The sequence below is a fragment of the Silurus meridionalis genome, chromosome 9 (assembly GCF_014805685.1).
Source record: "Silurus meridionalis isolate SWU-2019-XX chromosome 9, ASM1480568v1, whole genome shotgun sequence".
Taxonomy (NCBI): domain Eukaryota; kingdom Metazoa; phylum Chordata; class Actinopteri; order Siluriformes; family Siluridae; genus Silurus; species Silurus meridionalis.
In genome coordinates, this window is record NC_060892.1 from 5,281,490 (window position 1) to 5,306,495 (window position 25,006).

General features: G+C 39.6%; 3 protein-coding genes across 4 annotated transcripts in view; 1 reads left to right on the forward strand and 2 right to left on the reverse strand.

Annotated features, from left to right (window-relative positions):
* malt2 (MALT paracaspase 2) overlaps positions 1-15,275 on the reverse strand; it is a 26,558-nt gene extending 11,283 nt beyond the window's left edge. The window contains exons 1-3 of one of the 2 annotated variants that reach the window (XM_046857900.1): positions 14,831-15,275; positions 2,498-2,666; positions 989-1,155 (exon numbers count right to left, since the gene is read on the reverse strand). In XM_046857900.1, the coding sequence (XP_046713856.1) occupies positions 989-1,155; positions 2,498-2,634 (304 nt within the window). In that variant the 5' untranslated portion in view covers positions 2,635-2,666; positions 14,831-15,275. The remainder of the gene's footprint in view (positions 1-988; positions 1,156-2,497; positions 2,667-14,830) is intronic. The other variant, XM_046857899.1, reaches the window with a different exon arrangement.
* A 2,956-nt stretch (positions 15,276-18,231) lies between these two features.
* On the reverse strand, positions 18,232-20,668 carry mrpl54 (mitochondrial ribosomal protein L54). Its single transcript, XM_046858415.1, has 3 exons — positions 20,483-20,668; positions 20,043-20,199; positions 18,232-18,658 (listed from the first exon to the last, which is right to left on the reverse strand). Exons 1-3 carry the CDS (start codon positions 20,610-20,612, stop codon positions 18,526-18,528), a joined length of 420 nt encoding a protein of 139 aa, XP_046714371.1. The 5' UTR covers positions 20,613-20,668; the 3' UTR covers positions 18,232-18,525.
* Positions 20,669-20,838: 170 nt separating this feature from the next.
* Positions 20,839-24,800, forward strand: fam32a (family with sequence similarity 32 member A). Its single transcript, XM_046858416.1, has 4 exons — positions 20,839-20,991; positions 22,522-22,663; positions 23,348-23,401; positions 24,405-24,800. The coding sequence occupies exons 1-4, from the start codon at positions 20,918-20,920 to the stop codon at positions 24,471-24,473; spliced, it is 339 nt and encodes a 112-aa protein (XP_046714372.1). The 5' UTR covers positions 20,839-20,917; the 3' UTR covers positions 24,474-24,800.
* The last annotated feature ends 206 nt before the right edge of the window (positions 24,801-25,006 follow it).

Here is a 25,006-nt window from a genome sequence, read left to right on the forward strand (position 1 = left end):
GGTGAATTCCATGCCCAAAAGGTTTAAGGCAATGCTACATAACAATGGTGCTCACACAAAATATATTGACACTTTAGAACACAGTTTTGACATGATCACTTAGTGGGGTACTCACTTTTGTTGCCAGTTATTTAGACAATAATAGCTGTATGTTGTTATTTTTAAAGGACAGTAAATCTGTACGCACAGCTAACAATGCACATCATAGTAAAACAACAAGGACTCTTCTAAGAGCTGATCACCCAGCCAAACTGAGCAATCGGGGAGAAGGGCTTAGTAAGAGAGGTGACCAAGAACCTGATAGATTTTACATTTGCGGCATTTGGCAGACGCCCTTATCCAGAGCGACTTTACAACTGAGCAGGGGAGGGTTTTAGGGCTTTTGCTCAAGGGCCCAAGGGTGGTGGGGGGATTTGAACCTGTGATCTTCTGATCCAAAGCCCAATGCCTTAACCACTGAGCTCCCACCTCTCACCTGATAGGTAAAGTTCCAGAAGGAAAACCATCATTGCAGCCCTCCACCAATCTGGGTTTCATGGCAGAGTGGCTGGATATATGCCTCTGGGAAGCCTGCTAGAAGTTTGTCAACAGGTACCTGAAGGACTCTCAGACTGTGTAGAACAAGCTTCTCTGGTCTGGTGAAACCAAAAAAGGCCACTCATCACTAACTAACTAACTAACTAACTAACTAACTATCTATCTATCTATCTATCTATCTATCTATCTATCTATCTATCTATCTATCTATTGAGCAAATTCATATTTTTATTTAAAGCAAATTCTGAAATCTGATTGGTCAGATGGAATCTGTTAGTTTATTATTGTTGAAAATATTATTTTGTTTCTTAGATTTTTTCACAAAAACTGATGTTTTTTTATTTAAAAGTAAGATGTAGGTACAGGAAAAATTGCATTAATTAGCTGCATTAATAATTCTGTCAGTTGAATGTCCTCACAAGAACAGTTTGGCGAATGTGTGTGTAAATACCATATGTAGTGAGTAAACTGGCAGCATTGTGGTGTTCGATCTTTTTAAGGCACTGCAGCAACAAGGCCAGCGGGCATTTCTTTTCAGCGAGCAAAGACAGCAGGTATCGGCTAGGACTGCCACGAGCATTGAGCACCTGAAGAGAGCAGCTGGTCATCTCCTTCTCACTACACACAGGGAACAAAACATGGACGTCAAATATGAACTATTTGAACATCTCCCATGCGTGTCATATTACAGTTTTTCTCAGTTGCTTTGGAGCGTTTCTCAGATCAGAAATGAAATTCTCAAAACTACTTGTTCAGCCACCAAATCATTTATTAATTTGTTCTCATCATAACATTTCTTGTTGATTTGATCAAATTGCAAATTCTTTTGTACATTCATTTAATGGATTGTGTACAAGTGTCTGCTGTTTCCTACATTATCAGTTGTTTATGTTCATGTTGATCAAAATATATTATACTGGTTTCACCTGAATAGTTTTAACCCCCAAAACATCTTAGCATCAGTTCATTGCATAAGTCATTGACTGCAAAATGTATAAACCAGTTGTCAAAATCTGTCATCTAAAATTTCTATTAAACTTTTTTTTGTAAATGTGTTGAATTGATGAATTGTGCAGATGAATCTTGAATGTTTCTCCCGAGAGAAATAGTTGTGAAAGGAAGGAGGAAGACAGTGAACAATGACTTTCTTGGTCGGCTACTGTTTAGATACAAGCCGTTGTTACGCGTTGAGTCTGGGTGAAGGAGAGCTCACTAACTCCAGTTGCAACAGAAATCATATAAGCACAGACAGGTTTCCAAACCTCCTGCTTTTTTATTTTTCTTGGCAACAGCGTTATGGGTTAGTCAAAGAAACGTAGAAATCAGCATCAGAAAATAATAAGGACATAATCCTCAGTCTTACACACACGCAGTAATACCGCAAAATGCAGTGGCAGGCTATTCCCAAAATACCGCTATGCTCCTAAAGGAAGTGCAACATATTTCACCCGTTACACCGTGTGTAACGTGTCTTTCGTTAAAGCCTGTGTAAAGTACATTAGTGTAGACATTAGCTTATAGACAGGTGCAGCTTATTTATGTTAAAAATAAAAATATTTGTAAAATTCAGTGGGTGCGCTTATATATGGGTGCGCTTTATAGTCCGGAAATTACGGTAAACATTTTGGCGATTTTGTTTGTGAACAATGCCAAAGAGACTTTTCATTCTGATGGGAATGTGATGTTTATTGACACAAATACTTACTTTTGAGAGATGAACTTCGGATTTTGAGAAAAGTACAGGCTTTTGCATGAAATCCAATTTCGTTGTGCTGTTTGTACAAATTTTTTTGAAAATGCACTTACTGGTTTGCAAATATTAAGGATGTTCCGAGAAATGCTCCAAAGCAGCTAAGAAAAACTGTAATATTAATATTTGCTTATATCTTTGAGAAGGTCTTCAGAAAAAAAGGGACTGCATGTTTTACTGTATTTTATAAACACTATTGCAAAATCTTACCTGCAGAAGAATTTCGACTGCTCTTTAAATGCTGCTGCCAGTTGTCTCCAGCCACAGTTTGAATTGTCCAGCATTTCTGCGAGTCTGTTCAGTGCCACCTCGTTCAAGGTCTCCAAGCCCAAATTCCATTCATCCATACTTCAGCAACGTTCCCTCAGAATTCCAGCAACTGCACAATCAAAATCTGAATTATTGTATGATGTCAATTTGACATACCTGCAAAATATATCATACATACCACATAACTATAATACATTATATTGACAAAAGTTTTGGGACACCTGACCATTTTTTTAACCGTATGTGTTTTTTCCCCCCAAAGTTGGAGTCACATAATTAAATAGGATGTCACTGTATGTTGTAGCATAACATTTTCTCATTCGAACTAGGAGACCAAAACCTGTTCCACCATGACAATGCTCCTGTACAGAAGAGAGCTCTATTAAGATATGCTTTACACGGGTTGGAGTGGAAGATCTCCCGTATAGACCTCTGACCTCAAACCTACTGAACCTCCTCACCTCACCTTCATCAGTAACTGATTTTGCTAACAGCCTTGTGACTAATTGAGCACAAATCTCCACACACACTCCAAAAATCTAGTGGAACATCTTCCCAGTAGAGTGGAGGTTATTATAACAGCAAATGAGGACTAAATGTGGAATGGGATGTTTAAAAGGCACATGCCAAACTTAATTTCAGGTGTCCCTAAACTTTTATCCATATAATGTATTAAATGACTACAAAACACCAAAAGCAAGTTCAATTCAACAACTTAATTCTTTTCACAATTTCTTTTATGGAAAAAAGGCAACATCAAAATTGTCTGTAATGTGTATGCAGGCCCAAATTGTGCTAAAATGGAATTACTATAGCCAATGAATTCCTTTTGAAAATACTCAAAGGCCACTATAACAAAACACATTACCAGATTATCAGCAATACAATTCTATCTCAAATTCAGGCTGTACACAAAGGTACCATAGATGACATAAAAGGTGTTTCATACAGCGCCTATGAACATTTTGGAAAAACCTACCGGTAGTCTTCTATGGTTTTTAAGAGACTTTTGTTTATATGCAGCAAACTAGGTCATATAGCAGTATCAATTTTAGGCAATTTAAAGGAATTAAATAACTGTCACCTTAGGCAATACCAGTAGAATGAAATGCATGTAGGTTGCATTTACCTGTAACTTCACAAGTTTCTGTAGGTAAAATGGTGAAAGGAATACCTTCACCATACTTCAACACCATGCAATTCTGTCTGGACTCCAGCTAACTGGAGGCAACCTGGCAATGATAATGGCCTGAAGCATACACCCAAGCTCTGTAAGCATTATTTAGAAAGCAAACAGTCAGCTGAAATTTTATCTATCATGGAATTTCCTGCCCAGTCACCTAAATCCTATCGAACTGCTCTTTGAGGAACTTGATTGCAAGGCCTGAAAGAAATCTACTAGCGAAGAACACCTCTGGAAGGTTTTACAAGAGGCATGGCAAAGTATTCAGCTGAATGTTTGGAGAAATTAACTGTCCGGATGCTAAGAGTGTGTAAAGCTGTTTTTCATGCTAAGGGATCATTTTTCAATGGACAAAGTTTAACATCTGTATATTTATATATTAGTTTTGGTCATAGTAAATCTTCATACCATTACTCAACCTAGTTTGTTGCATAGAAACGAAAGGAACATGCATGTCTCTCAAAAACCATAAAAGTACAGTGGTGTGAAAAAAGTGTTTGCCCCTTCATGATTTCTTTTATTTATCACACCTGAGTTCAATTTCTCTCAGCCACACCCAGGCCTGATTACTGCCACACCTGTTCACAATCAAGAAATCTCTTAAATAGGACCTGCCTGACAAAGTGAAGTAGACCAAACGATCCTCAAAAGCTAGACATCATGTCGAGAGCCAAAGAAATTCAGAAACAAATGAGAAAGAAAGTAATTGAGATCTATCACTCTGCAAAAGGTTATAAAGTCATTTCTAAAGCTTTGGGACTCAGTGAACCACAGTGAGAGCCATTATTAACAAATGGCAAAAACATGGAATAGTGGAGAATAGTGGCCAGCTGACCAAAATTACCCAAAGAGCACAGCGATTACTCATCCAAGAGGTCGCAAAAGACCCCACAACAACATCCAAAGAACTGCAGGCCTCACTTGCCTCAGTTAAGGTCAGTGTTCATGACTCCACCATAAGAAAGAGACGGGAAAAATGGTCTACACGGCAGAGTTCCAAGATGCAAACCGCTGTTGAGCAAAAAACACAAAGGCTCACCTCTGTTTTGCCAGAAAACATCTTGATGATCCCCAAGACTTTTGGGAAAATACTCTGTGGACTGACGAGACAAAAGTTGAACTTTTTGGAAGGTGTGTGTCCCATTACGTCTGGCGTCAAAGTAACCCGCATTCCAGAAAAAGAACATCATACCAACGGTAAGATATGGTGGTGGTAGTGTGATGGTCTTGGGCTGTTTTGCTGCTTCAGGACCTGGAAGACTTGCTGTGATAAATGGAACCATGAATTCTGATGTTTACCAAAAAATCCTGAAGGAGAATGTCCGGCCATCTGTTTGTGACCTCAAGCTAAAGGGAACCTGGGTTCTGCAGCAGGACAATGATCCAAAACACACCAGCAAGTCCACCTCTGAATGGCTGAAGAAAAACAAAATGAAGACTTTGGAGTGTCCTAGTTAAAGTCCTGACCTGAATCCTATTGAGATGCTGTGGCATGACCTTAAAAAGGAGGTTCATTCTCGAAAACCCTCTAATGTGGCTGAATTACAACAATTCTGCATAGATGAGTGACTAAAATTCCTCCACATCGCTGTAACAGACTCAGTGCAAGTTTGAAACGGTTGATTGCAGTTGTTGCTGCTAAGGGTGACCCAACCAGTTATTACGTTTAGGGGCAAATACTTTTTTGCACAGGGCCATGTAGTTTTGGATTTTGTTTTCCCTCACTAATAAAAACCTTCATTCTAAAACTGCATGTTGTGTTCACTTGTATTATCTTTTACTAATATTTAAATTAGTTTGATGATCTTAAACATTAAAGTGTGACAAACATGCAAAAAAATAAGAAACCAGGACACTTTTCACACCACTGTATGTGTTTCCAAACTTTTCACAGGCACCGAAACTACTAGAGCATGAAGTGATCAAAGATGAAATCTTGATCACACGCACAGTGACGTTTTCCCCCAACTGCAGTCAGGCAGAAACGCTCTCCGAGATAAACAGGAAACACATGACTTTAAAGAAAAACTCCACCTTGAAACACATAAAAAAATTTAATATCAAGATTTTTTTATTCTTGTGCTAAATTGTTGGTTGTTGCTGATTATTCATTATTCTTCTAAGATGTTAGAAGTTGTGTGTTGCTTGTTACTGAACAACATGAGGTATATCAATCAGATTTCACTCTTAACTCTTAGGGTAATGGTAAAGATGTTGGACTTCTGATTAAAAGAACTGCCACTGCTGGGATAAGAGTGTCTGACAAATGCCATAAATGTAAATGTAACTACAAAATGAACAAACCAATTTAACATTAATGACAGAGATAGTGGAACACGTGCTGAACTCAAAGTCCCAGCATTTAAAGCTGTATAATGCGACATTAATGTACAGCAGACATCTGATGAATTGGGTGCTGAATTCCACTAAACCACTATGAGCACATATTCAAATAGCATTGTGGAGAATGTAGGAAACCAACGTGCTTAGCTTCGACCATACTGAAACTCTATAGAAACATCAACTGTCTCAGCCAGACCCATACTAATTCTATAGGTTTAACCAGGATAACACTTCCCCCATGCCAACAGTCTCTGCCTCATTCACGCACATTATCTGCTTCTACCACACATACCCTCTCAGTTTCAACCACACCAACACCTCTTGGCTTAAACCACTGTACTAATCATGCCAACCCTCTCAGCTCCAACCACACCAACAACCACCTTCAGCTTGTACCTCACCAACTCCTTCAGCCTAAACCATACCAACACTCTCAGCCTTAACCGCATGAACACCCTCAGCTTCAGCCACACCAAGACCCTCGACTCCAGTCACGTCAACACTCTTAGCTCCAACCACACCAACGTCTAAGCTCAAGCCACACTAATCCTTTCAGCTCCAGCCACACCAACTTTCTTAGTTCCAAACCCACCAAAAACATATATCAGCTCCAAACATACCAACAGTCTCAGCTCCTACCTTCTCAGCTTTAACCACACCAACACCCTCAGCTTCAATTAAACCATCACCCTCAGCTCCAAACACGCCAACTCTCTCAGCCCCAGCCCTCTCATTTCCAGCTACACCAGCGTTCTTAACTCCAGCCACACCAACCCTCTCATCTCTGACCACACTAACACTCTTAGCTCCAGCCATACCAACCTTCTCAACTCCATCCACATCAACCTTCTCAGCTCCAAACACACCGACCATCTCAACTCCAAACACACAAACCTTCTCAGCTCCAAACACACCAACCCTCTCAGCTTCAGCCACAACAACCTTTTAAGATTCAACCACACCAACTCTCTCAGCTCCAGCCACACCAGTCTTTTCAGCTCCAGCCACACAAACCCTCTCAGCTCCAACCACACCAACGTCTAAGCTCAAGCCACACTAACCCTTTCAGCTCCAGCCACACCAACTTTCTCAGTTCCAAACCCAACAAAACATATATCAGCTCCAAACACACCAACAGTCTCAGCTCCAACCTTTTCAGCTTCAACCACACCAACACCCTCAGCCTCAATTAAACCATCACCCTCAGCTCCAAACACGCCAACCTCTCATCTCCAGCCACACCAGCTTTTATACCTCCAGCCACACCAACCTTTTTAACTCCATCCACATCAACCTTCTCAGCTCCAAACACACTGACCATCTCAGCTACAAACACACGAATCCTCTCAGCTACAAACACACCAACCTTCTCAGCTCAAGCCACACTAACACTTTCAGTTCCAGCCACACCAACATTCCCAGTTCCAACCCACCAAAAACATATATCAGCTCCAAACACACCAACAGCCTCAGCTCCAGTCACACCAGCCTTCTCAGCTTCAACCACACCAACACCCTCAGCTTCAATTAAACCATCACCCTCAGCTCCAACCACACCAACCCTCTCATCTCCAGCCACACCAGCCTTCTTAGATCAACTTTATTGTCATTACACATGTACAAGTAAAAGGCAACGAAATGCAGTATTTACTTGCATATTCACATTAGCAAGCGATAAATTCCTAAGATCACTTGCAGTTTGTCTCTTGTCAGTTTACAGTGACTAATACTGTTTTTGCAAGTGGGTGTGGCCTGTTTATTTTATTTTTCGAGTACAGGAAACAAAAGTATTCAAAAGCTATTAGTCATATTCACTAGATACAACAATCTTTTCTACTCCTGTTGTACATATTTAATTATTACTTTTTGCAGGTAGGAACTAAAGCTGTGTGTGGGGAACTGAAGAAACATGAAACCACATGTATCATATGATTGGTCACAGAAAGCATTTAAGACACTCGTCTATTGTGGACTTATTACTTATAGCTAACTTTGTAGTAAATTCTAGTATGTTTCCATGATCCAACCACGTTGACTGCTGAACTCTTTCAACTGTTACACTTTCAGTGGTTTCCATACCGATACACAAACACACACTGTTTAAAGCCTCGCCCAGTTAGTTACCCTCAATGCCAAAGGCAATTTATGTGTCATTCCTCTCATTTTGTTCTACTTCTATAAGAGGCGCTTCCTATATTATTTATGAATTATGTTGCAAAACCCAGTCAGTTTTCTATTTAAACGGATTCCTGTTGCATGGCAAAAGCCCTCAGAGTACTTAATTGTGTTATTTTCTGGCTCTCTTAGTTACTTTGTCATAGCTGGTTTTGCTGAAGGCCCTCCTCGCATCCTAAAAACACCGCACCCTGATCATAACTATTATGTCACAATAAGGATACCCCGATGTAAAACATGTTCCTGAGGTACCAGTGATCTTACTTCTTTCCGGACCTGCCTGATTTGTCCTGTATATTAAACCCTACCTCTGGAGGAGGTTCTCTTCAATTGGAGACCACTTGTGCATCCAAGGATGGTTCCAAATGAACAGTCTAAAGATCCATGGAATTACTGAGTGGAGTTAAATTTAGGAACCATGAAAATTGATTTGGATTGTAATTAATATAAACAGCCAACAACATAGGCTTAGAACCCCAGTTGCCATGAAGAGTTTTGGTTCATCAAGTGTTTACTAGTAAACAGTTGACAACCTCATCAATGATTGAACTATAATGTGTCACATCTGGTTTCTATCTTCCTCATACCATCGTAGGGTGTTTTTCTTTATCATTGTCACCAATGGCTCCCCCTTATTAGGGATAAACTTATATGTACTGATTTATACATACTATTTATACTATTTATTCCTGTAAAGCTTCTTTGGGACAATGTCCACTGTTAATAGGGCTAGTCAAATAAAACTGAATTGAATTGAACTTAAATGAGCTCAGGTATGATTTCCTATAATGTTCGAGGTGATATCAAAGCGGTTTAAGAAGCACATGGCTACACGCAAAGTCACAGTGAGCACCAAAATGTATAAGTCATTGTGGCAAAAGACATTGTTCTGTGTATGTAGGCAACTGGTGCTATTCTGACCGTGTGCGTTACCATGTCCGCGATGGACAGCAAGGTGGAACGCACTGTCAGCGAGCTCTCCTTACACGAGTTTCTCGCCGGAAACAACATGATCTCACTTCCACACCATACTCGCTAGATTTGGTTCCTGGAACTTCACCCTTTTCCCGAAGATGAAGATCCAGCTCAAAGGTCTGCATTTTGACAACGTTGTAGAGATCCGGCGTGAATCGCATAAGGTGCTATACACGCTTCGAAAAAGACTTTCAGGACATATTCTAGAAGTGGCAGGAACGCTCAGTTATAAGTTGCTCTGGATAACAGCATCTGCAAAATGCTGTAAATTTAAATGTAATGTCTGGATCCAGACGCCAATCGATCGTTTAAACAAAAACTTTGCGTTGACATTCACAATTGGAATATTTACTTTGTGACTATCACAAAGTGTGTGTTCCACCAAGAACACTGGCAATACTAAAGAACTGGCTGTGACAAGAACAGCGTGTACGTAGTATACGTGTTCCTGACAAAACTCTTTCTTACATAACGACAGCATAGATTTCTCTTGATCTTATTATTCCCTACAGGTTAGACGGGTGCACTTTAGTCACCCACACGTTCATCCAGGAAGGAATGTCTAATTATTTCTTTGTGGTGGTGTTCAGTTGAATGTTTAATAGACAAATTATCTTTCTTCTGATGGTATCTAGAATGCAACCGTTTTTAAGTTACCTACCAGACCAAGACACTAGACTAGTACTTGGTACAATAATAAAGAATTGTGGACATTTATATTTGCAATACAATTGGGCCAAAAATAAATTATGTTGTGACTCAAAAAGTACCGATATGTTGTTGTTCTTTTTTCGGCTGCTCCTGGTAGGGGTCGCCACAGCGTGTCATCCTTCTCCATACCACCGTCCTCTTCATCTTCCTCTTTCAAACCAACCACCTGCATGTCTTCCTTAACCACATCCATCAACCTCCTCCTTGGTCTTCCTCTTTTCTTCTCTCCTGGTGGCTCCATCCTCAGCATTCTCCTACTGATATACCCCATGTCCCTCCTCTGCACATGTTCAAACCATCTCAATTAGGCCTCTCTCACTTTGTCCCCAAAACGTCCTACATGCGCTGTCCCTCTAATAAACTCATTTCAAATTTTCCACCTCCTGTCTTTTTGTCAAAACATACCAATAGATTTGACATCCGACACGAGGCTTTATGTTCTTAGCTTGGTTTCAGCAATCAACATGGATAATCATTTCTGAAATAATGCTAAAATTGCTTGATGTTTGTACATTTGAACCAAAACGTCCCTTTCTCTTCCATCAGGATGATGACGTGCCATTAAAAAGAAACTCTCTGTTTCCCTTCAAAATTAATCATTAATGAGTAAAAAAGAACCGATTTTCTGCTTATATCAGCTCACATTTATGCTTCAGCGGTAATGCACCTGTTGGCTGAAATGCCTGGTATGTGCATATCACTGTCAATTTTGCATGAGTCAGCAAAAAAGATAAACAAAAAAAAAAGGATTTCTAAGACACTTCATCAACAAGACTAAACGCACTACGAACTGATTTTGCAAGACGCCCAAGCATGCATCACTGCATCATAATGTGCTCTGGAGGCTGTCAAAAACCTTATCAGCTATACATGATCAGGTTGAGAAGATGAAATTTCTTTGGCAATGATGTCACATTTGTTAGACACCTATTTCAAGAGTAACTGGGATTTGAACTTATGATTGAACCTTTTGATCAGAAGTCCAACGTCTACTGAGCTACCGCTGAGCTAAGCACTGAGCTACCACTTCCCCACATTTGTCCGTACCCACAATGTTCTAGTTCGTAAATCATTATTTTATACTCATTCTGATTCTGAAAGGTTCCTTGTACTTCTGCTTTCCGGAATATTACGTAAACCACAAAGCTGACTGTAAACAACAGGACGCCACATGCTACACCATGAACAGCATACAGTTTCAAGTTCAACCGGTGAACTGTCGACACATCTTTCATTTCGAGACTTTCGGGTAGAAGCGCATGCATTCAATATGCATCCCAATATAATACATTCACCCACCAGGCATAACATTATGACAATATAAAATTATGACCAATTAAGTAAATAACACTGATTATCTCTTCGTCATGGCACCTGAACACTTTGTCCTTAAAGTTGATGTGATAGAAGCAGGAAAAATGAGTAAGCGTGAGGATCTGAGCGAGATTGACAAGGGCCAAATTGGGGTTTGGCTAGATGACTCGGGTCAGAGCATCTCCAAAACTGCAGCTCTTTCGGGGTTTTCCTTATCTGCAGTGGTCAGTATCTATCAAAAGTGGTCCAAGGAAGAAACAGTGGAGAACCTGTGAGAGGGTCAGGGGCAGCCAAGGCGTGTGTTTCAATCCACTTGTCCTACTGTAGCTCAAATTGCTGAAGGTGTTAATGCTGTAATGCTCAACAGGTCAGGAATGTTTTGGCAGCAAAAGGGGAACAACAGAATTTTAGGCTGGTGGTCATAATGTTTTGCCTGATTGGTGGTCATAAAGTTGCCGTAATTTCCGGACTATTAAGCGCACCCAAATATAAGCCGCACCCACTGAATTTGACAAAGATTTTATTTTGAACATAAATAAGCCGCACCTGTCTATAAGCTACATTCCTACATTGAAACTAATGAACTTTACACAGGCTTTAATGAAAGACAGTGTCTGTTACACGACATGTATCTAAACAGTAGCCTACCAAGAAAGTGTCTTCCTCCTTCCTTTCACAACAATTTCTCTCTGGAGTTTTTCTTTTGGCATCGTCGTGCGTTTAAAAATCACCATCGGTGAAGCTTTTCTCCTGATGCAGTGCCTGTACATTTCCTGTAGACAGTCCGAGTGAGCGGCAGGTCAAACATCAGAGGAACCTCATCCATATTTATGATGTGGTGCGGCCCGATTCAGTGGGAGCGCATCTGATTTAATATAAAGAGTTTCATTGGTTCACCTGAACCCGTTCGGCAATTTCATTGGTCTAATGTTATGGGGCTCAGTTTTTTGGCTTGAAGTTTGTGAAACTGGGAAAAACCCAGGAAAAATCCATATATTAGCCGCTATATTGTTTAAGCCGCGGGGTTCAAAGCGTGGGAAAAAAGTAGCGGCTTATAGTCCGGAAAATACGGTATGCCTGGTCGGTGTACATCACATATGTGTCTATGTTTTGTATAAATATATATTTTAACATTTCAGTGGATCAGTAACTGTAATGGAAGAGCTCGGTCTTATGAAAGTGGATCCTTAGATCACTGTGTTTATTACAATATTGAAATGTTAATTCATATCAAAGCCATATTGTTCCGTGTTTGATTAAATTCCCTGGCCTAAATACAACAGCCTGCTGAAGAGGAAATACTGTTTCAGTTCCTGATAAGAAGTGACTTTATAGTCATTACACTTCTTCCTCTTCTTTGGAGAAAACGGTTGCAATGTTTCCCAAGAGTTTCTGTGATTCTTCATTCATTTCAGGTCCACAGCATTGTCATGCTGGAACAGGATTGGGCCTCCTAGTTCAATGGAAGGGCAAATTTCATGCTTCCACATTCGAAGGCACCGGATACAATTGTGTGCCTTCAACTTTGTGGTAAGAGTTTGGAGAAGAATCACATATGGCTGGAAAAGTCAGGTGTATATTAAATATGTTTTAAATACATTGTTAGATGTTGTACCAGTGTAGAATAATAGTGCAATGTGATTTCATTGGACTTTCTTGTTTCCTTGGGACAAGCCAGTATTAAAACACCATTAACAGATTACATTCAGGGAAACTTCAGTAAAAGCCACCAGCAAATGATTTGAACCTCAAATGATTACTGTAAGAAATACTGTCATATTCCTATAAACTCTTAGAACTTCCTCAAGGGTTCTTCCAAAGGTTCTAGTTCTAGATTTATGTTTCTTTTCCAAAAACCTTCACTACAGTCACTCCATTTCTTTATTTCACTTCTTTATATTCACTTATTTTCTTTATATTCACTCCTTTTTTATATTCACTCTTTTTCCTTATACCCCCTCCTTTATATTTACTTCTTAATATTCACTCCTTTTCTTTATAATCACTTCTTTATATTTACTAATTTTTTATATTCATTCCTTTACTTCAAACTCACTCCTTAACATTCACTCCTTTTCTTTAAATTCACTCCTTTTCTTTATATTTACTCCTTTTCTTTTTATTCACTTCTTTACTTAACATTCACTCCTTTTCTTTATATTTACTCCTTTTCTTTATATTTACTCCTTTTCTTTTAATCACTCCTTTTCTTTATATTTACTCCTTTTCTTTTATTTACTCCTTTTCTTTATATTTACTCCTTTTCTTTATATTTACTCCTTTTCTTTTATTTACTCCTTTTCTTTATATTTACTCCTTTTCTTTTTATTCACTTCTTTACTTAACATTCACTCCTTTTCTTTATATTCACTTCTTTATATTTACTAATTTTTATATTCATTCCTTTACTTCAAACTCACTCCTTTACATTTACTCCTTTACTTTATATTCACTTCTTTACTTTATATTCACTTCTTTACTTAACATTCACTCCTTTTCTTTATATTCACTTCTTTTTTAGATTAACTCCTTATTTTTACTTCTTTATATTCACTCCTTTTCTTTATATTCACTACATTATATTCACTCCTTTTCTTCATTTTCACTCCTCTTTTTTCAAGCATTTACTTAATATTTCCTCCTTACAGTCATTTCCTTTATAGATCTTACAGGAAAACGACAGTCTTTACAGTGGGGACATAGACTTTATGATGCGGTGATTATTTTCCTGTGGCTGCACATCACACATGATTGTGTCATTGCTCAATGTTGGAGTGTGCAGTCATCAGCATGTGACTCTCATTCAAATGGGGTCTGAAGGAAACACGCTTACGAACTAATCTGAAACGCTGAACGTTACGGTGGATTAAATGCACAAAATAGTTTACTCTGTCTCTGTCTGTCTATCTCTTTCTGTCTGTCTGTCTGTCTTGCTCTCTGTCCATGTCTGTCTGTTTCTCTCTCCCTACATCTATATCCCTGTCTGTCTGTCTGTCTGTCTCTCCCTCTCTCAGTCCCTTTCTGTCTGTTATCAGTGTCTCTTTTTCTCTGTGTCCCTGTCTGCCTGTCTGTCTGTTTGTCTCTTTCTCTGTGTCTCTGTCTGTCTCTCTCTCTCTCTCTGCCTTTGTCTGTCTTTCTCTTTCTCTCTGTGCCTCTGTATGTCTGACTCTTTCTCTCTGTGCTTCTGTCTGTCTGTCACTTCTCTCTCTCTCTCTCTCTCTGTCTGTCTGTCTCTTTCTCTCTGTGCTTCTGTCTGTCTGTCATTTTCTCTCTCCCCCCCTCTCTCTCTCTCTCTCTCTGCCTGTCTGTCTCTTTCTCTCTCTGCCTCTGATTGTCTGTCTCTTTCTCTCTCTGCCTCTGTCTGTCTGTCTCTCTCTCTGTGCGTGTCTCTGTCTTTCTATCTCTTTTTCTCTCTCTCTGTGCCTGCCTGTCTCTTTCCCCCTTTCTGTGTCTCCATGTGTCCCCCTGTCTCTGGTTCAGACCCTTATATCACTCTAGCAGTGAGAGTAATCAGAGTGAATATCGAGTAGAAGCAGAAGAATGAAATGTAATATACAGAATGTAAAAAATACCTGTGCTACAGCGTATAGCGGCTTTTCCCCCGGAAGTGTCTTCACTCGCAGGCCTTTAATGAGATTTTATTTAAGAATAATCAGAGTTTAAAAATCTCGCACTGCGAACAGGAAGAGGTCCATCAGCCTCCTGCCGGTCGGATCTGCAGGTGGAAGGTCGAGCAGGAGCACAAAAGCGCTACACCAACCGCCAAACTGAAGATCCTGAATCCTGAAGCTTCTCAGCTTGAGTTCAGTTTGTCGGGCCGCCAGTTCCTCTTTCTAACACGCATTTGCATGGCACCTCCACTCTGCAGCTCCGCGCGCGCCTGTGCATGTGCGTGTGTGCGCGCGGGCGTGCGCGTGCGTGCGTGTGTGTGTGAGAGAGCTTTTACTTTCGCCTTCGCCGCCTGCAACAGTGCACCCACTTATCTATCTATCTATCTATCTATCTATCTATCTATCTATCTATCTATCTATCTATCTATCTATCTATCTCTTTCTGTTTTCAGTTTATTTCAGTACATTTGTATTGTAAAGCAAGAACAAAGAAAATAAAATAGCAAAAACAAAACACACACACACACACACACACACACACACACACACACAAACACAGTTACTCAGAAAAGCAGAACATCTTCGTCACAGTGCGTCTACGTCATTCATCATTTAGACCGCAGCGCTGTTAAATCCTGGATTCTGATTGGTCAGGATGTGTTCATTAATTAAACACTAAATTGAAATGTTTTAGAAGCAAATATGGTGCAAATTTCTGCAATTGATGTGTGTGTGTGTGTGTGTGTGTGTGTGTGTGTGTGTTTTGAGTAGTCGAATGGCTTGTATGAGGAGCTGTATGAGAAGTTGGACACTAAGGAAGGAGAAAAGGATTTATACTGATTGGCCAGGCAGAGAGACCGAGCTGGGAAGGATGTACTGCAAGTTAGAGCAATAAAGGATGGAGATGGAAATGTGTTGACTAGTGAGGAGAGTGTGTTAAGAAGATGGAGGGCGTATTTTGAGCAGCTGTTGAATGAGGAAAATGAGACAGAGAGAAGGTTGGATGATGTCGAGTTAGTGAAGCAGGATGTGGATAGGATTAGTAAGGAGGGATGAAAGCGGCGATTAAGAGAATGAAGAGTGGAAAGTCAGTTGGACCAGATGACATACCGGTAAAAGCATGGAGATGTTAAGGAGAGATGGCAGTGGAGTCTTTAACCAGATTGTTTAACAAGATTCTGGAAGGTGAGAAGATGCCTGAGGAATGAAGAAGGAGTGTGCTGGTACCGATCTTTAAGAATAAGAGAGAATGTGCAGACCTGCAGTAACTACAGGGGAATTAAGTTGATCAGTCACACCATGAAGTTATGGGAAAGAGTAGTGGAAGCCAGGCTGAGAGAAAGGTGACCATCTGTGATTAGCACCACAGATGCATTATTTGCTTTGAGAATGTTGATGGAGAAGTATAGAGAAGGTCAGAAGGAGTTGCATTGTGTGTTTGTGGATTTAGAGAAAGCGTACGACAGGGTGCCGAGAGAGGAGTTGTGGTTTTGTATGAGGACATCAGGTGAGAAGTATGTGAGGGTGGTGCAGGACATGTATGAGGACAGTGTAACAGCAGCAAAGTGTGCAGTAGGAACGACAGACTGGTTTGAGGTGGAGGTGGGACTGCATCAAGGATCGACTCCGAGCCCTTTCCTGTTTGCACTGGTGATGGACAGGTTGATGGAGGAGTCAGATGAAGAGGACAGAGTGGTGTGGAGACGGATGATCCGCTGTGGTGCCCCTAATGGGAGCAGCTGAAAGAAGAAGTAGAAGAACTCGAATGGCTTGCGGAAATTTCACTTTACTGTATGTACTTGTGACAATTTAAAAAGGCCTATTTTTGTTCACTCCTGCTGCATTTAATATTTTGGGGGGAAAGATTGAAAAAAATCTATTTCACACGCAATGGTAAAACACAATCATGACTCAAATGTACATTTATGGCATTTAGCAGACACCCTTATACAGAGCAACTTACAGCTGAGCAATTGAGGGTTAAGGGCCTTGCTCAAGGGCCCTTGGCGGTGCTGGGATGTGACCTTCTGAGCCAGAGCCCAATGCCACTGAGCTACCACCTCCCTTAATTGTTGCTGCGAAATGTATCCACACAGAATGTACAGTGTGGACAATGATAATGTGGGATGTTTTCTTTCCCTTGTGATTATATAATTACCTGCTACACCTCTGATGCAGCCATCAAGGTTCTGATAACAAGCTAATACAAACACTGTATAATATACAATGTGCTAAATAATAAAAGCGTTGCCAATGTAGTTGCTATGAAATAATAACTGGCTTCCAGTAGCTGCACATATCAGATTCAAGACACTGATGCTTGGCCAAAAATGGACCAGCACCCTCTTACATCAAAGACCTCATCACACCTCACACTGCACCACGCTGTCTGAGATCCTCCAGCACTGCTCAACTGGTACCACCTTCTCTCAGAATGAGAGGTAAGTATACTTCAAGGCTCTTCTCTGTTCTGGCACCGAGGTGGAGGAATGAACTTCCACTAGATGTCGTACAGCGCAGTCCCTGACTATCTTCAAGCGACGACTGAAGACCTACCTCTTCCTGAAACACCTAAATTAGTACTTTCCAGTTTTGCTTTGGAGAATGATTCATTGCTAGAGACTCAAAGCACTTTTGTACGTTGCTCTGGATAAGGGCGTCTGCTAAATGCCGCAAATGTAAATGAAAATAATTTAAAACAAAAGACATGATATTATACAAATATAAAGAATAAAAAGTATACATACAGTATGTAGAAGATTTTACTTTTAAGAGAGGCAGAACCAGTGACTCGGTATGAGTTGAGCAGTACAAGACGTGTGTGTATAAAGCAAGATATGGAAGAGGATGTTCTGCATAGGAGTGCATGTTCTGGTCCTTGGTTTTCTCCTGGTCGAGATCTCAAATTGCCTACAGAAAGTGATGCCTAAATGGAACCAGGATTGTTGGAGATATAGGAAGATCTACATGATTTGTTTTATTTCTTGCAAATTTCCTGACAAGCGATTTACTGTTAAGCACTTAGATTTTGTATTTTGCAAATGGTATTTGCTCAGGAGTGAATTTACAGTAACTCACAAACGTTCCTCACATTTTAGCAACCATTTTAGTCTATCTTCTCAACACACGATGAAAATTGGATATATTTTAGAGTAGTTAATATTGCTGTTGCCACTGACTCGATTATTAGAGATAATAATTTTCCAGAAAAAAACGGTGCTGCAGATCAATGGAATTTTTTTAATGATCATCTATTATACACTAAATCTTTGATAAAACTGATGCATGTCACATTCGTCACTTCAACCCAATAGACATCCACCAAACCTAAAAAAAAAAACAGAAAAAAAGAGGAAAAAATCTTATAGAACAATGTCAATTTTTATTTATATACAAAAAAAAACCATTAGGATGAATAGACATTCTTCAGTGTACATTTCCTGTACATTCAGTAATATTCGCTCCTGATGGTAATGCGATAATAAACACAGTACTTGGCGTAAGTGTTGACCGACACGAGCGAGTCCCACAGAAGCACAATTCTCACACGATCAACAGATCAGCTTCTCATAAGGCAGATCATGATGTGACCTGCATCGATCAGACACCTTCACGTTCTCGCCGCAAAGATCCTCAAAGATAAACAAGTGTGTCCGTCAGATTTTCTTTCCTTTGTGCAGTTTGTTGAAACGCCAGATGTGCTCCTTCCGCAAACGCTTCCAGTATTCGTGGCTCTCCGGATCCAGCTCATGAAGTTTTTTCACCGTACCGAGGTTCAGCTCGAACAACCTGGAGACATCCACAAGCATCATTTTAGATAAAAAATTATAAAAATCAACCCTCAATTTTTGCCACCTTCTTTTAGGGTGCATATGTTCAGTAATAGATGAAGACATTTAACCATAAAGATTTGTTTTCTGTTCCATATTTACTAGGGGTGACCCCCAATAGTGGAAGATTGGATAGGAGGAGCCTTATATTAAAATCTTCGCAGTGGTAATATGATACAAGGATCATCCCATTTTAATTATATTTGGGTGCTCGATGTCTGATTTTAGCCTGAACTACTGTTCTTCTCCCAATAAGTTAATATACAGACTAATATCATAATGCCAACAGAAATATATGATATTTTTAAAAGAAATCCAACCCCCGTGACAGATTTAGATTCACTTTACATGATCCGTGACTGACAAAGGAGCATCTTGACAGCACGGATTGAAATATTTAACAATGTCTGGGAGATTCTATTATATTGTGTTAAAGTATATTGTGTTCTTATTTATTTCGGTAAATTAAGTTTGGATTGTTCTGTCGGTTGCACTATGCTTACAATTTAGGCAATTAGTTTTTCATTTGGCAACATGCGAAACGCAAACCCTGTCTGCTGTGTGGTTTTTCTGCAGTTATTTTCATCATTTTTTTTTTTTTTTTTAAGTTTATGGATCCAAAATCTTTTTATACATATGCTTTTTGTGTGATGTTCTGTACATCGTGGCTTTAAATTGGAAATTAGGAAATCGTTTTATGAAATGTTCATAAAAATTGCCTTTCATTTCAAATTTCTTTTAGCTTCTCCCATTAGAGGTCACCACAGCGGATCATCCGTCTCCCTGTCCTCTACATCTGCCTCTTTCAAACCAACTACCTGCATGTCTTCCCTCACCACATCCATAAACCTCCTCCTCTTTTCCTCCTGACTGGCAGGTGCATCCTCTGTAATCTTCTACCCATACACTCCATGTTCCTCGTCTGCACATGTCCAAACCATCTCAATCGCGCATCTCCTTCCTTGTCACTGAAACGTCCTACCTGTATGATCCCTCCAATAAACTACTTTCTAATCCTGGCCATCCTCCTTTATTGTTATTACTGTATTACTAGTGCTTTCATTGCTTTTCTGTTAGATGAATGATCTTAATCAATTTACACACTGAAACCTCCGGACAGAAGATCGGGGGGGTTCAAGCCCCAGTATAGCCAAGCTGACACTCTTGGGCCCTTGAGGAAGTCTCTTAACATTAACACAGAGCTTCTTAAAAAAAAAAAGTCCTGGGATATGCACAATAAAGAAGCTCAAAAATCTTATCTTGCAGCCCATTTTTTTTACATTCGTACAATTTCTGATGTCTAATGCAGCCATTTTATCAGTGCCAAATGAGTACATCATTACCATGCTGGATATTCCTCTTTCGGCTTCAGTGGTGGATCTTCTCCTTGTTTGTAGATGTTTACTCCCACAGCATAGGAGGTCAACCTCTCCGGGTTCTTACACACATCTGGGCCCTTTAGAACATCCTTCACCATGCCCTTTCCTTTTCCTTTAGCAGCTGAAAGAATATGAACAAACACAAATGCATGACAACTGGAGACTGAATGATGGGTGTTATGGATGCTCCAAGTGCATTTAAATCTGAAACAATATCATGTTGTCTTTATCAGTTGTTAATTGTTAATCAGCATCATTAGAAAATCAACATGCACTACTTGATGACTTTCTTCATTTTCTAGAGGTCAAGGTCACTTTATGGGCTTTACACTCATCCCAGGACATTAGCTGGAGGGTTAGATTAACCTAAACCGGCGCATACAAACTATAAAATAAAATCATACCAGGCTTTTTTGCATATCCGCGAATCTGGGATGAGCTGTTCACCAAAGCACAAGCACAAAGCCTGGCGTGTGAATGAAACAGATTGAGATGACCTCCGTTTAAAGACTTCAGAACGTGAATGAGAGCCATTTCTCCTGCACCATGCTGTAAACCAGGGACACGTGACCCACCAAAGCGCTTCCGTACCCCGACTGCGCATGCGCATTAATCAAATCTCTAAAATTAATTGACTTATATCTACCGTGTATAATATAGCAAAAACGTTTGAAACGTTACTTATGGTATGTATCCAAAATAAATAAAAAATAATATAATAAATAAACAGTAAACATTTCAAAAGAAACACATAAACAACTCGACATGACGTCACAGTCATTTCGCTGAGGATTCACAACTTCCGGCTTGTTTATTTCTCGAGCTCAGTCTTCGACAAGATGGCGGAGTACGAGACTGTACAGAAAGGCTCGTTGAAAATCAAAGGAGTTGGAAGTATTTCAGCTAGTAAAAAGTACGTACTTTGTTTTACTTTAAAGTGAAAGTAGTTCAAATGTGTTTTTTTGTTCGGTTTAGGCTAACTCGTTAGCATTTCTTTTGCTAACGAGTTAGCCGAGAACTTAGCTAACATGACTCATTTATCAATACAGTACTCGCATATATGAAGCATTATAACGAATTATAAGTGCTTAAAAGTGCATTATATGAACTTTAGAAGGTTATACTTGTCATGTGTATATATTGTTAGAAATAGGAGTTTTGACGAGGTTGGACGCCATCTTGGATAATATTGTGTTTAAGCCTCTCTCTCTCTCTCTCTCTCTCTCTCTCTCTCTCTCTCGTTCGCTCGCTCGTTCGTTATGTATCTCTCTCTCTCCCAGCCCCCCTCTCCCAGTCTGTCTGTCTCTCTATCTCTATTGCCCTTTTTCTCCCAGTCCCTATCTATCTATCTATCTATCTATCTATCTATCTATCTATCTATCTATCTATCATTCTCTTCCAGTATCTATCTATCTATCTATCTATCTATCTATCTATCTATCAATCATTCTCTCTCTCTCTCTCTCTCTATCTATCTGTCTATATATCTCTGTCTATCTTTATCTCCTCTATCTATCTCTCTATCTCTCTATCTATCTCTATCTATCTCTCTCTCTCTCTCTCTCTCTCTCTCTCTCTCTATCTATCTATCTATCTATCTATCTATCTATCTATCTATCTATCATTCTCTCTCTCTCTCTCTCTCTCTCTCTCTCTCTATCTATCTATCTTTCTCTTCCAGTTTCTATCTATCTCTCTATCTCTCTCTCTATCTCTCTATCTATCTATCTATCTATCTATCTATCTATCTGTCTATCTATCTATCTATCTGTCTATCTTTATCTCCCTCTCTCCCTCTCTCCCTCTCTCTCTCTCTCTATCTATCTATCTATCATTCTCTCCATCTATCTATCTATCTATCTATCTATCTATCTATCTATCTATCTATCTATCTGTCACTCACATGGATCGAGAGAGAATGGCTGTGTCGTGCAGTTTTAGAAAACGGTGTCAAGGTCACGTGATGAAGTGGAATTACTGTATCACCTAAAAGCTGATTGTTTTTTCCCTACAGCATGTCCTTACGTTTTCCTTTTCTTTTAACAATAATGATAGAAAATCTTTTTAAAGGCGATTCATTAGAATTTTTTAATTCTTATATTAGTTCATAATTGACAATTTAAAAAAAAATCTGTTCTGGGTAATGGTGCGCGTTGTTTTTGAGACCGCTCGACTTCTATACATCACAGCATCGTTACAGTTCGAGAGGCCGGTGAGGATAATCGTTTATAGCTGCTGTAGTGTAAATTCTCACAGCCTTTTTCTCACATATACTGATCTTAAAGTCTCGTTTCATTAAAAAAAAGGAGAAAAACAACAAGACAATTGTGGTAAAAGTGTTGCCTTGAGTACTTTTCTACACCAGACTAAACAAGTACTTTGTTCTTGACTTAATATTATATGAACATTACTTAATTTAGAACATTTATGTCGTTTGAAACAGGAAGAAGAAGAAGGACAAGGAGAAGAAGCGTTTGGAAAACCAGGCGATGGCCACGTCAGCAGACGAGGAAACGACCAAGAAGACTTATGTTGATAAAAGAACACCGGCTCAACTCGCCTTCGACAAAATCCAGGAGAAAAGAGTGTGTATTTTTTTGTATGATCTGTTATACGTGCTGTAACTTGGAGGGTTTTTTTTTTTAACACTGGTCTTTATTTTATATATATGTATATATATATATATATATATATATATATATATATATATATATATATATATATATATATATATATAACATTGGAACATTGGTCTTTTTTATAACTGGTCTTCTAATGCATTACTGGGCTAATACAGCATGAGGGGAGGTGGTAGCTCAGTGTATAAGGCTGTGTGTTACTGATCATCAGAGCACTTTGCTCAAGCGCCCAATTGTGTCAGCGGTTCTGGATCGTGTCTGAGCATGCAATAATTACTCCATGTTCCTCGTCGAAGTCCACTATATAGGGTGCAAGTATTTGATCCAGGGCTGCACCAACTTCTCATGGGCAGAGCTCAGCGCTAAATATAGAAGAAATTCAGTTGCAGCACAATGTTGATTTTTACAGTTTGGTGAAAAACCACTTAAATTCTTTGCAAAAAGAAGTGATGTCTCATTAGATGAGTTTAAATTGAGAACTTGCAGCACTGCAGTGATTTTAGTGATAAGTGGACATTTAGCGCCCAAGAAAATACTTTCGGTTTTATATGTAATTAATATAACAAACCTGCTGTATTTTAAGTCACTTTTCTTCTAACTCTTTGACTCTTGACTTCTTATTTTAAATAGCAAATTGAAAGGATTCTGAACAAAGCCTCCAAGACACACAAGCGCAGAGTTGAGGTAAGAGTTTGTTCTTATTTTTTTTTTTATTATTGCTCTGTTACATACAGTCTCCTGGACATTTCTTCTGTCCACAAGGTCGGATTTTTTTTACTTCCTTTTATGTCGGTTAGATATTTCCTTGTGTTGCCATCTGCATTTGCTAAGATTTTGACAAATCTATTGACCATATAATAGTGACTGAGCTTCACTCAGTGCAGCTCTCTATCTTATAAAAACTTATCACAATCATCAATCCTCATTTACCAATCACTGAGCCCTGTCCTCCTCCCTGACCAATCACTGAGCCCTGTCCTCCTCCCTGACCAATCACTGAGCCCTGTCCTCCTCCCTGACCAATCACTGAGCCCTGTCCTCCTCCCTGACCAATCACTGAGCCCTGTCCTCCTCCCTGACCAATCACTGAGCCCTGTCCTCCTCCCTGACCAATCACTGAGCCCTGTCCTCCTCCCTGACCAATCACTGAGCCCTGTCCTCCTCCCTGACCAATCACTGAGCCCTGTCCTCCTCCCTGACCAATCACTGAGCCCTGTCCTCCTCCCTGACCAATCACTGAGCCACGTCATCCCCCATGACCAATCACTGAGCCACGTCATCCCCCATGACCAATCACTGAGCATCCTCATCCTCAACACACTTCTGTAAGCAAATGCAGAAACCTAAGCGGTAGATTTGTATCTGACCTGAACTCCTAACTCAACAAAACATCTTTAACCTTTAAAGCTTGGTAGGTCCCTAGTAGGATAAGATGGATCAGGTTTTTCCAGCTACCATTTTCTTTGTCATAAATTTTGAAACTTCATATTGTGCCTTTAGTGCAGTCACTTAAAATTATTTTTTTAAATAAATCTTTCTATCCAAATCAAGTTATTAATCTTTAGCATGGATATTAAAATTTCATTTCATGAGCCACGTGAGTCAGGTCGCTCCCTGTCCTGTATGTTTGACACTCTGTCTGAAACCGTAGGTCAGTGTTGGTGAATTTAATGATTTCTTTCCCCAGGAGTTCAACCGACATCTGGACACACTGACAGAGCATTATGACATTCCGAAAGTCAGCTGGACCAAGTAACATGGACATCCCGTGGATCATCAGCACAACGATGACGTTCAGCTGTTAAGGACTTGACATTCTCTCACCTGCCATTCAAATCACTCTGTTTAAAGTCTACAGATGCTGAATAATCCATGTAGCTCTGTCCTGTTCACTCAGAAGTCATTTAAAGTTTGATTTGTTTTTGCATTCTAATATTTCCTTATGTACCTAAAATGGAGTTTTCATTTTGAGAAGATTTCTGTGTGCAAAATCCAATATTTATACGTAACCCACTGGTTTTTAGTTTTGCGTTACCTGGTGATATGTTGTGATATTTCTTTCATTAAAATTATATACAATTTATTCTGCTTCTCTCTACCTGCCTTAAATCTATAAATCAAAAGTACTAAAGGCCAACTGTACACACACACACACACACACACACACACACACACACACACACACACACACACTAGACCACGCATTTATCAGTCAGAACATATCTGTAAATGTAACTGCAGTATTAAGCATTAAAACAATGCTCTGCTGTGTGTATGTGTCCTAGTCCT